General features: G+C 43.3%; 1 protein-coding gene across 1 annotated transcript in view; it reads left to right on the top strand.

Annotated features, from left to right (window-relative positions):
- The window catches only part of CTNNA2 (catenin alpha 2), a 937723-nt gene extending 923602 nt beyond the window's left edge, over positions 1 to 14121 (top strand). Inside the window, exon 13 of the mRNA XM_088442722.1 lies at positions 12895 to 14121. Coding sequence (XP_088298848.1) covers positions 12895 to 13182 — 288 coding nt within the window. The 3' untranslated portion in view covers positions 13183 to 14121. The remainder of the gene's footprint in view (positions 1 to 12894) is intronic.
- Positions 14122 to 16466: the final 2345 nt, after the last annotated feature.

Raw genomic sequence — 16466 nt, forward strand, 5'->3', positions numbered from 1 at the left:
TCAAACAGTAATAAAAAAACAGCTCTGTTAGTAGCGCATGTAAAAGCTGGTAATGAGATCTTATTATACAGTCTTTTCTTCATTTGGAAGAACCTGGGCAGCTTCAGTATTTTATAATTGTAGGATACGCCCTTCTCATTATACTGCACATAATATCTTGGATGCAATTCGGATCTGAACTCCACCAAGAGACATTGTAATGGTTTTTTTTTTTCCTTCTGTGAAAATTGTAAAATCAAGTTACATAATGTAAGATAATTCCAGTTTATCTCTTGGATTGGCAGACATTACGCTTGTATTGTAACTATCCATCTTCAGCTTCCCTGTAATAGATAAACAAACGCCACTGCCTGCAAAGTTATGAAACTAACTGCAACGTATATGGACCCTGTCCAACTCTCCCATTTGGGGAAATGTCTCCATTATACGATGACATTAGGCTGAATGAAGTTGAACCAACATTTACTTGTTGTCATGTTAAAGAGGCTTTTACAACAATGAGAATATTGCTATATAAATAATACTACACAGTATATAGCAGTACACAGAAAGCAGGGGTGTTGAATGGACTAGATTTGCTATCCATACATTGTGGCTGCAGTCCTAAAGTTTTAAACAAGTGATTGTGAAATTCCCTTGATTAGTCAATATATTAACTAGCGCCGTATAATAATGCTCCTGGCTTGCTGAGTTCACTACTAACCCAAAAGTGGTCCGGACTGGAAGTTAGTGAATTGTGTGTGACTTAGCACAGGTAAATATTATTGTAGAGTACTGATTAAAGGCTACCAATGGTAGTCTAATGCTGCACAAGAATTTAGGGGCATATTTACTAAAAGTCGATTTTGTGTTTCAGGGTCTAAATTACAGATTTACTAACAGATGATTTTTTTTTACATTTTTTTTTTAAACAATGTCAAACAATCATCTCTAAATAAATCTGTGATTGAGACACTGAAAAACAAAAATCGACCAAAATCAACCTTTAGTAAATTCAGAATATCCCTAGGGCTACAACACTGGACAAACACTAGTCGACTAATCAATGTAGACATTATGACCATGCCGTCATTATGCAAGTCGATATAACATCCGAGTCTACTTTCTAAATGTCAACACGTTACACCAGGTCAACATTCTGGTGTCGAAATTCTGAATGTTGACTTTACATGCCACAGCCTTATAACCACCTCTGACCGTGCTCAACATCTGGTCATCGAACACGTCCATCGGGACTAGTAGGAAATGCAGTCATACAATGGCAGAGATCAGGCAATGTCTGCTCCGAATCCAGTAAGGGAATACACACTGGCAACACACATGTCCTTATTAGGAACCACAGTATAGAATGAATAGTAAAGTAGTTAGAATTTACAAATAAATATAAGGGATATCCTATTTCTATACAGTACATAAAAGAAGCACCCAAGGGTGCCTGATCTACGTGGATTGTAGGATTGCAAAACATGTTATAAGCAAATATCAGGAGCAGAATAGTCTCACTTAATATGAATACAGATATATAAAGCATTCTGCATCTGCACCAATTTCTGCTGCCTGTTGTCTATAAGATTCTGCCAGTATGAGTATTTTAGCATTGTACTGTATATGAAAATACTGAAGAAATTTCGGTCTACAAAGAAGAAAAGCAGTGAGACAAGTAACAGATAAATCTAATAGTGCGTAAGCACTCTCTCATTACATCATAATGGAGCGATAAATGACTGTCCACAATCCAGTATAAAAGAGAACTAAAGCAAATATTACGATAATTAAAAGCACGGTCAGGAAAAGCTGATTAAGACATAAAAAGTATGTACTCTATATACAGAATGCCCCAATTGATATCTACCAATGGGGACAGGTAAGTGTGATTATTCCTCATTAGAACTCCTACAGTGCTGAGAACAAGTGTGACTCATCCTCAGCACTATGATGTACAGTTTATATATGTAGGATGTCACACTTATCCTTAGAACTCAAAAGGTTAAAAAAGGATATTTTCTGCAACAAATAGCGTGTTTGGTTTCTATTTATGTTTTATATACAAATATTATATATGATAATTGTTGGCAATATTAAATCCCCACATTACAATAACAGTCTGTGATATTGTCTATCAAACAAGATTAATATTTCCACATAAGATAATTATGAAATATTATGAGAGAATAGATTGTGGAGAACACAAGAACATTTTTCTGCCTAGCGTGACTGAGTCTCTCCGAGAAAGCCAATTAGGTTGATAATAAAAGCCCCTTACTGCCAGGGGGGGATTGTGTGTCTTTTATTGCTCTGTGTCAGTGGAAGATTACATAGTATTTTGTGCCTATTTAGGCACGTCACTTTGTCTTACAAGCCAGACTTTCATGTTCAGATTGTGCTTCGTTGTATCACTTTCTGTTCCCTTAGTAAACATATATTTGTTTGTGTCTGAAATATAAGACTTGACATAGCATTCCATTATTTTTCCAGAGTGCATAAATAGCATTACCATAGCTAGACCCGCGTCAGTGCACCTAATATGGAAATGTCTGCCCGATATCCTGATCACTAAATCCTCTGTTGTCACTCAGTTGAATGTATTATTGTATCTTCTTATACAGGATGCCATATATGTAAGTACTTGTTTGTCAAACCTATTTTTGAACCAACTATACAAGCAATTTCCTCCTTTCTCCAATGTGTGTTGAATTTGTATATATTGATTTATTTAAGACTACAAGAAGTAAGAAACAAGTATACAAATGAATGTGTAACAAAAAAAGTTGCATAAAATGACTGACAGAGCAGAGTGTATTGCAGTGAATGTCTTGCAGTGAACAGCCCATCATTCAGTAAAGAATCCATTAGTACAGAAAATTAGTCTAGCTGTAAAACGCGTGGGGTTTATTAAAAAATTGTTGACAAAATTGTTGACAAAAGATATTCTTGTGGAGATTCAATTGACCATGAGGTAGAACCTCACGCAACACACGCTACGCACATAACCGGTTACTATGGTAGGAAAATCCCATAGAGGTGCTATTGAGGTTTTCCTTATGGATAACCTGCATTATTCTAGTGTCTATTGTAGCACCTTGACACAAATTGAATGCCCCCCAGTGTCCTGGAGCATCAGTCATTGCAATACATCCTACACCGTCTGCACACACTGTATATATTTGTGAGTTTACAATAAGTACAGGGAGCACAAGTGTATTCTATCCAATTACCTGCCCCTCTACACAGTTCACACAAAACTTACATATGTTCTCTTTCTACATTCGCACATATCACTAACCCCAGGACAACATTGCTGTGTGACTGGATCACATAGCTCACCAAGATCCTCTGCAATTTGTCTGGACCATTTGCAATATTAAGCACCTATCCTTGTGTATCAGATTCCTATTTCCACATAGATTGTAAATTTGTGAGCAGGACCCTCATACCTGTCTGTCTGTTATCACCCAGTCTTGTTTTATTACTGTTGTGTTCCTAACTGTAAAGAGCAATGGAATATACTGTCGCTATATAAGTAACTGTTAATAATCTTATTAATAAGAGTATAGTGAACCCTGCCTGGAGGAGCTTACTAAGTATATACTTGGAATAAATATAAATGCTTAAGAGAAAGGGCAAGAGGTGCTGATGCTGATGGATTCTGTGGGCAGGGCCGGATTAAGGCTTGTGGGGGCCCCATTGCAACTAACTTGTGGGGGGCCCATCAATAAAATTGCCACGGCCCCACACAGCAAATACTATGCCCCTTGCCTTGCCCCCAGTCTCTCCATTGCCCGGCAAGGTCTCAGCATACGACACTGCTGGGAACCAATTCCCGGCAGCATAGCGGACATGATCTAGTACACTGCCAGGGGCAAACGCAGTAATTTCAGTGGAGGGTTTTATATATATATATATATATATATATAATTTTGCAATGAAGTCCGCACTCACAGCAGCGATTCCATCCTTCTGGGATGCAGCCTCAATGTGACCCACAAAGACTTGAGGTCCATATATATAGAAAAAATTCCAAAAGGAGAGGACACTCACCATTTGTAGAAAAAAAACAGCTATTTATTAATCACATACCACCAGTGAAATAGGCTAGATCCGATGTTTCGGTCCCCATGTGGGACCTTTGTCAAGGTGAGTACAATGTTGTGCACTGCTCAAGCCATCACTCTATTTGATGGCTTGAGCAGTGCGCAACATTGTACTTACCTTGACAAAGGTCCCACATGGGGACCGAAACGTCGGATCTAGCCTAGTTCACTGGTGGTATGTGATTAATAAATAGCTGTTTTTTTTCTACAAATGGTGAGTGTCCTCTCCTTTTGGAATTTTTTCTATATATAGATTATATATATATATATATTATGTGTATATATATATATTGAGAGAGAGTGACAGAGAGAAAGGGTGAGTGAGAGAGGTAGAGAAGGAGGGAGAGAGGGGTGGAAAAAGGGAGAGGGAGTGAGACAGAGAGAGGGAGGGGGACAGGGAGAGAGGCAAAGAGTGAGATAAAGGAAGAGAGGGAGAGAGAGGGAGGAAGGGGCTGGGAGGGAGACAGAGAGCGCGAGTGAGGGGGGAGAGAAAGGGGGGGATGGAGTGAGGGGCAGAGCTAGAGAGAGAGAGGGGGGGACAGGGAGGGAGATAGAGAGAGTGGGAGGGAGAGAATGGGGGAGAGAGCAAGGGGGAGTGAGGGACTGAGAGTACTTGCACACGATACCTGTTGCAGCATCATCATCAGGTTTCTGATAGGGGAAGGCACTTCCCAGCTTTAGGTCATGCCCCATACCCATACACCCAACTTGTGGCATTATGTTAGCAAGGGGGCGGAGCTTCCATCACCCGCTACGGTCCAATAGCGAGTTTAGCTAGGCTGTGATGCTGCTCGGGAGCTGGCCAGGAGGGTCCAGAGTGGCCCTATGCCTGGCAGTTTTTACGGTACTGTGGGGGGCCCCTGGGCTACCGCTCCATCCGCCCCGCCTATAATCTGGCCCTGTCTGTGGGTGAACACAAAAGGCAGAGATAGGCTTTTAGTTGTAATTTAAATACATAGTGAAGTGGTTCCCAAACTTTTTGGAGTCACGGCACCCTAGAGTATCTGCATTCTTTTCAGGGGCCCCTAGGGCAATCGTCTCGTACTGAGAAACTCAGCAAAAATTATTACATTATGTACATTTTGCTTAATAGCCAACCTTAGCTTATTTTATGGTTATCACCCACCAGCACTGGTTTTGCCAATCACAGTGACCATAAATAATTTTCTTTGGTTCTGGACCACCAACAAGTGGCACCCAGTTTGGGAACCACTGATATAGTGGATAAGGAGAATTCTTAAAGCAGAGCAAGGGGTGAAGGAGTGTACTAAAATGTCCTAAGATGAGAGAAGGCATTGGGGACAGAAGAGAGTGGGTAATATAGTACAGGAGATTATCTGCTTGTATACATAAACCATAACTCTGCTATAAAGTAAAAAGATAGATTTGGCTGGAAGTCTGTGAAATAAGAAAACCTCACTTTAGCCGACGGAGATCCTGGCCTCTTCCCCCTCCCCCAACGGCGGCAAAATGCCTTCGTTTCAGGAAACTGAGGCCATCGCCGCTCCCTCCCTGCTCCCAGCAGACTGTCAATCACTGACAGTTTGCTGCCAGTTTACGTGCAGGCTCGCAGACCCGTTCTGCGCATGTGCCTGCGCAGATTCCCGAACATTGGGAATCTGCGTTCAGCAGTACATTGACGTGCACTGCTGAATTAGGCCCTGAGCTCCATCTCTAAACACTACAGTGCACTTCCTGGTCACATCCAAGGTGTGCTCAAGGTGCGTCCCCCATACTCAGAGGCATGCCTCTATTAGCTCTCTTTCTGTGCAGCTTAGTGCCTGTGGTGTGGCCCCACCCCCAGCTCTGTCTAACTATACAGAAGTGAGGCTGAGCTGTTACTGCCTCATCTCTCGACTCCCTGCAGTCCCAGGGAGCTCCACAAAGATGGTGAGTGTTAACTATAAAAATTATTACAATAAACAAAGAAGATGTGTATAAGACTATAAGTTATAAATATCTTCTTTGTATTATTCTAATAATTTTTATATCAAATCTCAGAAGTATGACAGGGAAGGCTCTGAACCCCTGCCTACCCTGATCTCACGTCCCTGGTATATAGTAACCGAAGGAGATAAGAGTAGAAGGAGCTGATTCCAAAACAACTGAGAGTGGAGAGGCTAATAAATAGGAATAGAATATAGTAGAAGATTTTAGTAGTCCAAGTGAAAACAATGAAGGAAAGCACAAGTGTTTTATTGATCTACTGTATTCATTGATATGAGATGAGTGAATCTCCTGCAGTTTGATTCGATGAAAGGTTGAATAGTTCAGTGCTCCGGCTGGAGAGTCTTTTATCCCGCATCCAAAACATAATAGGCCTTTGAATAAGATTTTGTAAAGGTAACAGACAAACAAAGAAGTTTTTAAAGTCATTTTTGTTGAGTAGGGTATTTTTTTATTATCAGAATTTATGTGGTGTTCTCAGTGGCGTATCTATAATGGGTGCAGGGTGTGCGGGGCACGCAGGTCCCCAGGTCCAGGGGGGCCCCGTGCCGCACACCCTGCACCCATATTATTTTAAACTCCCCTGTCCGTGGTCCCGCGTTGGGTGTCAGCGCTCTCAGAACACCGGAAAATGGCAGCCGCGGCATGCATGCGCAATAGACTCCGGGCACACTCTAGTGCCTGAAGTCTACTAATGCTCCGGTGGCTGGCTAGCCACGTCAGTCGGCTGCCGGCCACCGGGGAGAGAGGAGGGGCCCCGCACGGGGAGTGCACACGGGCCCCCATCCTCTCTTAAGATGCCCCTGGGTGTTCTCTAAGCTATTAAGTTTCAAAAGCTCTATTTAGCGTGTAAACCACAGTGTTAGATAGTGATTAAGGGAAGGGGGACGGGAAAAGTGATGCCGGCAGAAAGTAATTGCATGGCGCCGCCATTTTCCCAATGTATTTTGCTGCTCTGCAGCGCCGGCTCAAATGGGTGCAGGGTGTGCAGTGTGGGCACACCGTGCGCCCATTATAGATACGCCCCTGCCATCCCTGCCCCCATACGGCCGCAGCATATCAATCATGCTGCGGTTTAGAAGGGGGGGGCTGCTTCCGCCGGTGCAGTCAATGATCGGCACATACACAGTACAGATCCTGCTCATGCGCCAATCATTAGACATCGGAGTTGAGCGTAAACCATCGTTTTTTCAAACAACTCTGAATCTGTTTTATAGTGCCGCCATATTATACAGTGCTTTACAGAGGAAATTTACATCGTAACCATCAGTGTCTGCCCTTTTGGACCTTATAGACTAAATAGCTGCCATTTACACTTTGCTTTATTTTGCTAGTGGACCATGAACTTACCAGTTTGATTTTGGACTTTGGGAGGAAACTGAAGCACCCAAACTCATGCATACACTCCAGTAGCTTAATAATAAGATTATTATTATTATTATTATTATTATTATTATTATTATTATTAATAATAATATTAATTATGTTATTAATTATTTTGTGGCACTGTGACACAATGACCATGGGTTTACTTGCAATTATGGCAGTATATGTGTGGAGTTTGTGTGTTCTTCCTGTACTTGCATGAGATTTTGTGACTGTTTTGTCACAGAAACCTGACCCTTGGGCCTGATTCAGTATGGATCGCAACTGGTGGGATGATGCCTGCTTTCATGCTTATGGGGGCAGAATGGGGCTGTTGAGATAACTTGGGGGGGGGGGGTGGCAGGAGTGACACATGAGGGGCCGTTGCAGTGGCATGGGGGGGCTGGAGTGACACATGAATGTGGGCTGGAATGGCAAGCGAGGGGGCTGGAGTGACACATGGGGGAGCTGAAGTGTGTATTACTGTACAGTATGTGAATCTTGCTTTTTCAGTGTATTTTATGTGGATCTGAATCTTATTTTCAATGTGCTGGCCTGGCCCCCAGCGTGACTAAAAACGGGGGGTGTGACACAAGGTGATTCCTGCAAACGTCATACCAAAGGTGTTCACACAAAAATGGGGCGTGGCCTTGTGACAGCTAGACCACGCCCCATTTTTGAGCATGCGCAGGCTGTTGACTCTTTCACCTGACTGCAGATATTTTTTGACTCTTTGCCTCAGACTGGTTACCCACCCCTGGGCTCAGCAGTCACAGCAGCTGACATTCTGTGGTCTTTTTTATTTTAGACCACACCCCTTTGCTGTGAGACCACGCCTCTTAGTTCTGCGCTCATGGTGAAGCTCGGTTACAATTTACATTGCAAAGAGGTTGTAGTGGTGGAGGAGAGATTACAGGTGACCAGGTTATAACCCGAGAGGGAGAGAAGTGGGGATGAAATTAGAAATGGGAGAAAATCTGGAAAAAAAAACAAGATCGAAGCAATGGACATTATAATAAGTAATAGAGTTGGCCCACGGGGAGGAGCCAAGAGAGAGGGTAAAGGGGAGTATTGGTAAGTCACAAGGGAAATTAGCCCCTACCACTGTTTGAAAACTTATCACACATATGAGTTCTTCTGGTACTGAAAAAATAGTGGTCATACAGGGACGGGGCCGTAATTAGGGTAGTGCGGCCGGTGCCATGGCACAGGGCACCGCAGGGCAGGGGGCACTGTTTGGGCCTGTCACATTTCTGTTTATTATCATTCTTGCTTGTAGCTTCCTCTTCTTTTATCCCCAGCATCTCCTGACCTCCCCTATCTCCTCCCTGGCCATTCCCCATGAAGCCATGGCCCTTTTTCAGGTGCACGATCTTATGTCCCTATTTGAAAAATGGGGGAGGGGGGGGGCAATGCTCTCTCTGGCACAGGGCACCAAAAAGTTTAGTTACGGCTCTGTACAGGGATAAGGTTTTAGAGTATTGGGTGATGGATAATGTCAGGGGGTCATCAGTAAATTTACTGTGGTTGTTATCTCTTTTTACAAGAGCACCAGATTGCCCAATAATAAGTTTTTTGTTCCAATTTGAATTTTCACCCTTTTGTGATGACTCTTTTTTTTTTTTTTATTACATTAATTCCTGTGAATTTCATGGTAATGTGAACCAAGACTTTTAGAAACAAATCAAATTAATTTAAGGATTTAGTCTGGATTTACAGCTCGCATAACACATTTCACTATTTGTGTACTACTGTGGTTTCCTGGCATAATAAATGCCCCATCACAAATCCGCCTGGTGTGAACCCAGACGGGGCGCAGACCATACAGAAAGATGACATTTATTTGCAATAAATTGCACACTGTGCTGCCACTTGCTATGTCTAAAAGCTCTATTTTAATGTCTAATATTTACTTTTTGCATTACCAGAAAAAAAAGCTCTTATTAAATGCCTGGTTTATGCTTTTGACATTTCATATTAATTAAATGGTGTAGGTTTTTGTTTTCCCTTTTTTAAAAACATTTTTATTGCTTCTATAAGTAATGCCTCTGCATAAAAACAAGCAATGGCTTCGCACATAATACAGTACTCGCTGCATTGCTCTTAACCAAATTAATTATATTATATAAAGAGATTCAGAAATATATTGTTCCATGTTCTCGTCTTGAGTTTAAATGGTGTAAATTATAGTGTAAAGGTTTCTGTACTTTACTGAATACATTACATTTTTTTTTTTGCTGTGCCTTTTCCTAATTAAAATTTAATTGTTTGTTATTTTATACATAGAGCTTCTGGTAACATTTGCAATATAATTTGCAATGCATTTTTCCTCTGCACACTACAGGAAGATACGTCTACAGTATAGGGATCTCATTTGTCAGTATTCAGTCGTAACGGGTCTATATGACGCCCTGGAGCTGGCCCGGAGCGTCTAGTCCAGGGGTAGCCAACCTCGGTCCTCGAGAGCTACTAGCAGTTCACATTTTCCAGACCACCTAGCTGGTGCACAGGTGTATTTATTACTCAGTAACACATTTGAAAAGATCCACAGGTAGAGTTAAATATTACACTTGAGATTCTGTGAGGAGACCTGGAAAACATGCACTGTTGGTAGCTCTCGAGGACCAGGGTTGGCTGCCCCTGGTCTCTAACCAATGCTCTACTTACCGGAGCTGACAGCCCCACCCCCTAGGAGTAACATCATGATGCTATGTGTTTAGGGGGCAGGGACGTCAGCCCCGTTGCCAGCTCTGGTAAGTAGAGCAATGACTGGATGTTACAGGCAGCTCCACATGCTGCAGAGTGCTCTTGGCGGGCTCTTGGCGGGCTCTGCAGCAGCGCAAGCGGAAGCCACATGCAGGTACCGTTGGGCAGCAATACAAGTTGGTCCCATAGATGAAGTCCTGACTGTTACAAACATGTAACCTGTAGTATGGGCCCGCTGTATGTTCCCAGTGAGCGGCATGCACTGCATACGTAAATAGGGATCTCTATAATAAATGCACTCAGGACTCACTGGCCCCTTTCTCCAGGGTTTGAGCGCAGGGACTGCACCTTAATCTAGATTTGGGCACAGGTTGCAAGATAGAGCGGCAACCTGTAGCACTACAGCTGTTGTGCTGGATTAAACCCTGTGGAGGCCCCTAGGCAGTGGAAATCTCGTGGCCCCCTCCCCGCGCAAATTAACCGTAACCGTACGTAGGTTGCACCGAAATGTTTTTACAAACTGACAGCTGACAGAAGATGAGCTTTTAAGAGACAGACTGTAATGTGAATCCGATGTCTTTGGTTTATGTAGTTTGAGTTGTTAATGGATACATTACTTTAATACAGTATTTTCTCTATAGAGTCTTTAATGTAAACTGTTAGTTTCTCTGAGTTGATTCATTTCTTTCTATCTTTTGGAGACAATGTAAGAAAGCCTGACTGTCATTTTCTTTCAAAATCAAATCAATATTATTGTGATCTGTTGTCGCGGTGCCCCTAAGCCGGTGCCTACTCTGCCTATTTGGTCATCCGGCATTGGTGGAATTACACATCCCAGCATTCCCTGCTACAGTTTTAGCAGGAACTAACAGCAAAACTGCATGCCAGGGCATGTTGGGATGTGTAGTTCCACAACAGCTGGAATGCCACACGCTGCCTACCCCTGTGCTAGGTTTGAGGCGTAATTTTGTTTTAAGGCAAAACCAACCTAGTTTGCTGCTATAAATCTATTAGCTCTATCGCCAGAACCTCGCCGCTGTCTGCACCTCGCAGGGCTTGGTCTGTTAAGTGTTAGTGAACAGCTGGTTTACTACTGGCAGTATGGTAAAGCCAATTACAACAGTACCTACCTAATGCATCATACATAATGAAATATAAATCACCTACCTGCCTGTTACAGGTGCAGGTCCTTCAGTATTAGCAGCTGCCTCATCCCTTCATTGTTTTTCTACGAACCAAAACCAGGATTGGGACAATTCACCTTGCTGAGACTGTCCATCAAGGCAGAGATACCCCCATAACCCCCCTTGACCCCAGGATGTCACACTCATGTCTTGTAGATTGTAAGCTCTTTTGTTCAGGGTCATCTTTCCCTTCCGTTGATTGTCATTACATGTCATAGTTATACAGTATATAATGATCTTGTCACTTTACGGCACTACAGAATGGGCCTGTAAGCCACACGCAGCAGCGACTATTGGTGGTCGCCCAGCTGCAAGATTATGCAAATGCCGTTACAAGCACCTTCCCCAGTGTACATCCATTCATCCGAATGTGCAAGGACTGAGACGCCCGCGCACGCTACAATAACAATTGGCGCATCCTTGTAATTCACCCTTAGTTGCACCATCAAAAATTGCCTCAGTCCTATGTCCGCGGTAGTGGAAACGCAGCCGCTCGCATTGACACACCCACAAAACTCCCATATCGCGCCCACTGAATGGGCCATTCTGCATGCACCAGTAGCCACCGCCCAGTAACGCCATCTCGTTTCTGTCACATTCCATCTGAATCGATCGCAGCAGCGTCTTTGTGTGTAAACTCTGTGTGACGCATGCGCCATTGGGATTTTCAGCCATTTTTGCACATGCGCAGTTGCCAAAAAATTTCTCAAGTACGTGAATATCGGCGTTGCGTGCGACACAGAATCAGAGCCCATGTGTTAGCCATTAATAAACAAAAGAGGACAATGATTATTCTAATTCTAATAATATCTGACTAGTTCCTGATATGTTACATATAGGATGCAGTCAGGATACCGGCGGGCGCTATCACGTCCGACGATATCCCGACACTGACATCCCGACATGGGACTAAAGATAGGCATCAAAATCCCAATGCCTATCATTAGCCCCACTACAAAATGCATACCGAACGAAGGTAAGCCGGGGGTCTTAGCGTTTAGCCATGGGGGGTAGGATTAGGTTTAGGGACCCCCCTGGGGGGACTTAGGGTTAGGCACCCCCCGGGAGGGTTAGGTGTAGGGTGCGGGGAGGGGGGGGGTTAGGTTTAGGCACTAACAGGGGGAGGTTAGAGTTAGGCACCACTAAGGAGGGTTAGGGTAGGGAGAGGAGAGGGTTAGGGTACTTACCTGGTGCAGTCGGGATTTTGATCCGCCGGGCTGCCTCTGTTGGTATTTGATCAGGTGGCTAAACAGCCGCCGGCATTACTTACCGATTCCGTTACATATATACATATCCTTGCCATTTTAGGTGTAGCAGTCTAGTCCTCATATAGCAATTTTACAGAATGTATTTGGAAATGTTACTAGGTGCATTTTTGTTTCAAATGATGCCTTGTATATTAGTCATTGATTACCTGGTTCCCTACTTACAGATGGCTTTATTAGAACATTCATCGATTTGTACCTTTCATGTGCTCTTAAACCTGCACCAGGTGCAGTGCTGAATGAGAAATAAAGTCTGCTCCACCTGTAGTGTGTGTCATAAGGAATGAACAGATACAGCTGTGATCTAATCCGTATTTGTTGTCTTGTTTGCTGCAGCTGGACAGCGCCACCTCCCTGATCCAGGCTGCCAAAAACCTAATGAATGCCGTGGTGCTGACCGTGAAGGCATCTTACGTGGCTTCCACCAAGTACCAGAAGGTCTACGGCACAGCGGCCGTCAACTCCCCCGTCGTGTCCTGGAAGATGAAGGCTCCAGAAAAGAAGCCGCTAGTAAAACGAGAAAAACCAGAAGAATATCAGACCCGAGTAAGGAGAGGGTCACAAAAGAAGCACATCTCACCTGTCCAGGCTCTAAGTGAATTTAAAGCAATGGATTCATTCTAGAACTATAGGCTTTACTAACAGGAATTTTTATTTTCTTTTCTTTTTAAAGAAGTCATTTTGTATGCTTGCCTGCCGGCTTGTATGCGTCCGGCATGAACCGAACCTTAGCAGTGTCCGTTTGCATGCTACCCCAGATTTTATTGGAGTTAAAATGCAGCACATCGGCAACAAAGCAAGTGCATTGACTGCCATTAAATTATAACTTGTACTTTTTTTGCCCTGAACCCAAACCCCCCCCCAGAGGTCATAGATCCAGGCGAGTGTCCAGCCAGTGGAGAATTACAGCAAAAACTGGACAGGAGACATGACGTGCATGCAGGGACTGTTAGGTTGTCTGGTATGGTAGGTAAGCCACGAAAGTGAGATGGTAGACCATTCAGCTCCTAATTTTTTCGTTTAGTGCAAACTATACCTAGCAAATATGCCTAACCGTGTGGCCCAAACGATGAATTTTTGAGATCTTTGTGATTAGTACGTGGCTTTTTTCTTTTTTTTTTTTTTTAAGTCTACTAATAACGTAACCGAAGGCTTATCACCTATTGTGTATTCTGTTCTCTATGTTACAAAGTGTTACTGATTAGTCCCCAGAAGTAATTACAGCTAGCTAAGTCTGTGTGTTGGAGTGTGATGCCCATTGAGATGACTGAAACGGCATTCTCTTTCTTTTATTAGTTAATAATTTGGACATTAAAGTGGACCAGCCACCTACCCAGTGTGGAGACAGCCATGTAGTGCAGTGAACTACTGTTAGCCTGTATTCTCATAAATGTTAAGATCACAAAATGGCTGCCTTCCTTGTTTAGGTGTGGGCGTCCATTTTAACTTGTTGGTTTTGAATACATAACAGTGTTGCAGCTTAAAAAGCAAAAAATGTAGATGACCAGTAGCTTGGAATAGAGGTATCGATCATGGCTTTGTACCAAGTAACTTAATAAAGTCATTAACTCCCTCTAATATTGGATTTATGTTTTTATTGTTCTTTGAGATGTTTAATGCATCAGGAACTTATTTCTCCAGGTTGGTTTTCACATGCAGGTTTTCCTTACTATAGTTGTGATACATTATGGGGTTCATCCAGCACTTTGAATGTATAATTGATGCTACAGTCTTCTTGCACCAGTTGACAAGAGCTTTACTCATTTTCTCTGTGCTGCTGTTAACATTAAATTATAAGATATGCTCTATTTAGTGTAGCCCTACCCACTTCAACCTGGTCTCCACATGGAAAAACTTGGGTGTGACATATTAGGTAGTATTTTTAATATTCTAATCATTTTATTGGCTATAGTTTGTGTTATCCCAAACTACAAACCCTAGTAAAACATATGTACATAACAAAGTAGCACTATGTGTATAAACGTGCTGTACTGTAACTCCTACCAACCAATCAAATTCAGTATGTTTTTGTAGTGATGTTTTGAAATTAAAAGCAACTGCCTGATTGGTTGCTATGGATTACAGCACTCTTACGAACATTTTACTATTTTTTACCCACTATATATACACTATAGAATAGTCTTTGAGAGCTTTGAAGAATGATTTCTCCCACCTGATTGGGTTACTGTTGAACGTGAATTGTTTTGAATTGTTTTGTCAATCTAGAGCCCTAATGTTGCCTCCTGTAGTGGACTTCATTATGAAAATTAAATATGGTTAAAACATTATTAAACATTGTAAAGCATAAAAAAAAAACGTGCTGTATGTTAATATAACATATACTGTACAGTTGTGATCATCTAAATCATAAAAGGAAACTGTACTGCCATTGATTTTAGGTTCTAAAATAAGATAAAGGAAACTGGTGGATTTTTTTTCAGTATTTTGGGCAAATTTCAGTCCAGATTCATCCCAAAATTTGCTAAATAATCATTTTAGAACCAGGCCAGTCACAGTGCATGTAAAGCAGCCAATTAGCTAGGGTCCCAAGTCTATTGCATTATTATACAATAATAATAGCATTCTAAAATGATCCTACTATTAGAAAGCAGTGTGCTCTTGTGCATACATGCTGGACACCAGGACCCAGAGTCTGCAAGGACGTCCAACCTCCAACCTGATGTGCTACCGCACATTTGACTGCAGCCATCTTTATTGTGTAGAATGACATGGCAGGAGACTACTTAGCTTCTATGAAAGACCTGGTTAATACCTGTATATATAAGCTGTTCCAGCATCTCTGCACTGCTACCCGTTTGCAGCATACATGCACTGGATAGTGAGGTGTATAGAACCTGCTCCACTCAACCTCCGCGGGGGAATATTGGCTTTAGGCAGCATAGCGGGGTTAGGCTTAGGTTTTGGGGGTGAGGTTAGGGTTAGGCACCTTTAGGGGGGGAAAGGGTTAGGCACCACTGGGGGGGTTAGGGTTAGGCACTAAGAGGGGAGGTGTCACAGTGCGCTGGGCTCCGGGGTGCACTTACCCGGTTCTGGCGACAGTGGACCGTCAGGCAGCGGACAAGGAGTTCAGGGCGCCCACTGCCGATGCTTCCGGCTCCCTCCAGTGGCTGTGACAGGTGGCCGTGGCTCTCCTAGGAGTGCGGGCGCCGTCCTGTTATAGATTTAAAGGGGCAAGCTAATTGCATTTGGTGCGGGATTTCAAGTCCTCCCTATTAGAGGGAGTCCCTGGTAGCACACAGGTGCCAGAGTATAGGCTCCATACCATACTCCAGCGTTCCTGTCATTACTGTTATCCTGATTTTGACCTTGGCTTGCTTGTGACTCCAATATCGTCTGACCCTTCTGTACTGCATCTGATATCTGGTTCTGACCTCGGCTACTCCCTGTGACCCGCATACGTCTGCTCCTTGGTACTGTGTCGTCTGTTGGTATTGACTCGGCCTGTTGACTACATTTATTCTCCTGCACTTCATCCAATGTTCACCAGCACCTGTATAAGGAAACCTAACCTGAGGGCCGTGACCTCTGTGTCGGACGCAGCCAAGTCCATACCATCTTGCGAGAGTCCCTGGTGAATACCGCTGGCACATTAGACTCCGTGCCTCAGGCTTAGGTCTAGCCAATTCCCTAATATGGGCCGCATCCGCAATCCATTTTTAGAGTTGTGACAGAATACTCTGGCCCAAAACATGGATGCTGCTGGTAATCCGTCATCACGAGACCTGCTCGAGAACTTACTTGCTAGAGTCGAGAAGCAAGAACAAGATCAGGCTCAGATTATGCAGTGTTTGCAGACACTAATGCAGCAAGTCGGTGTTGCTCAAGCACCTCCGGTACAACTAGGTCCATCTACTACAATGACTGCACCAGCCATAGGGGCTTCCGCA

This window comes from Taudactylus pleione, unplaced genomic scaffold (genome assembly GCF_031769625.1).
Source record: "Taudactylus pleione unplaced genomic scaffold, aTauple2 ptg000316l, whole genome shotgun sequence".
NCBI classification, from domain to species: Eukaryota; Metazoa; Chordata; class Amphibia; order Anura; family Myobatrachidae; genus Taudactylus; species Taudactylus pleione.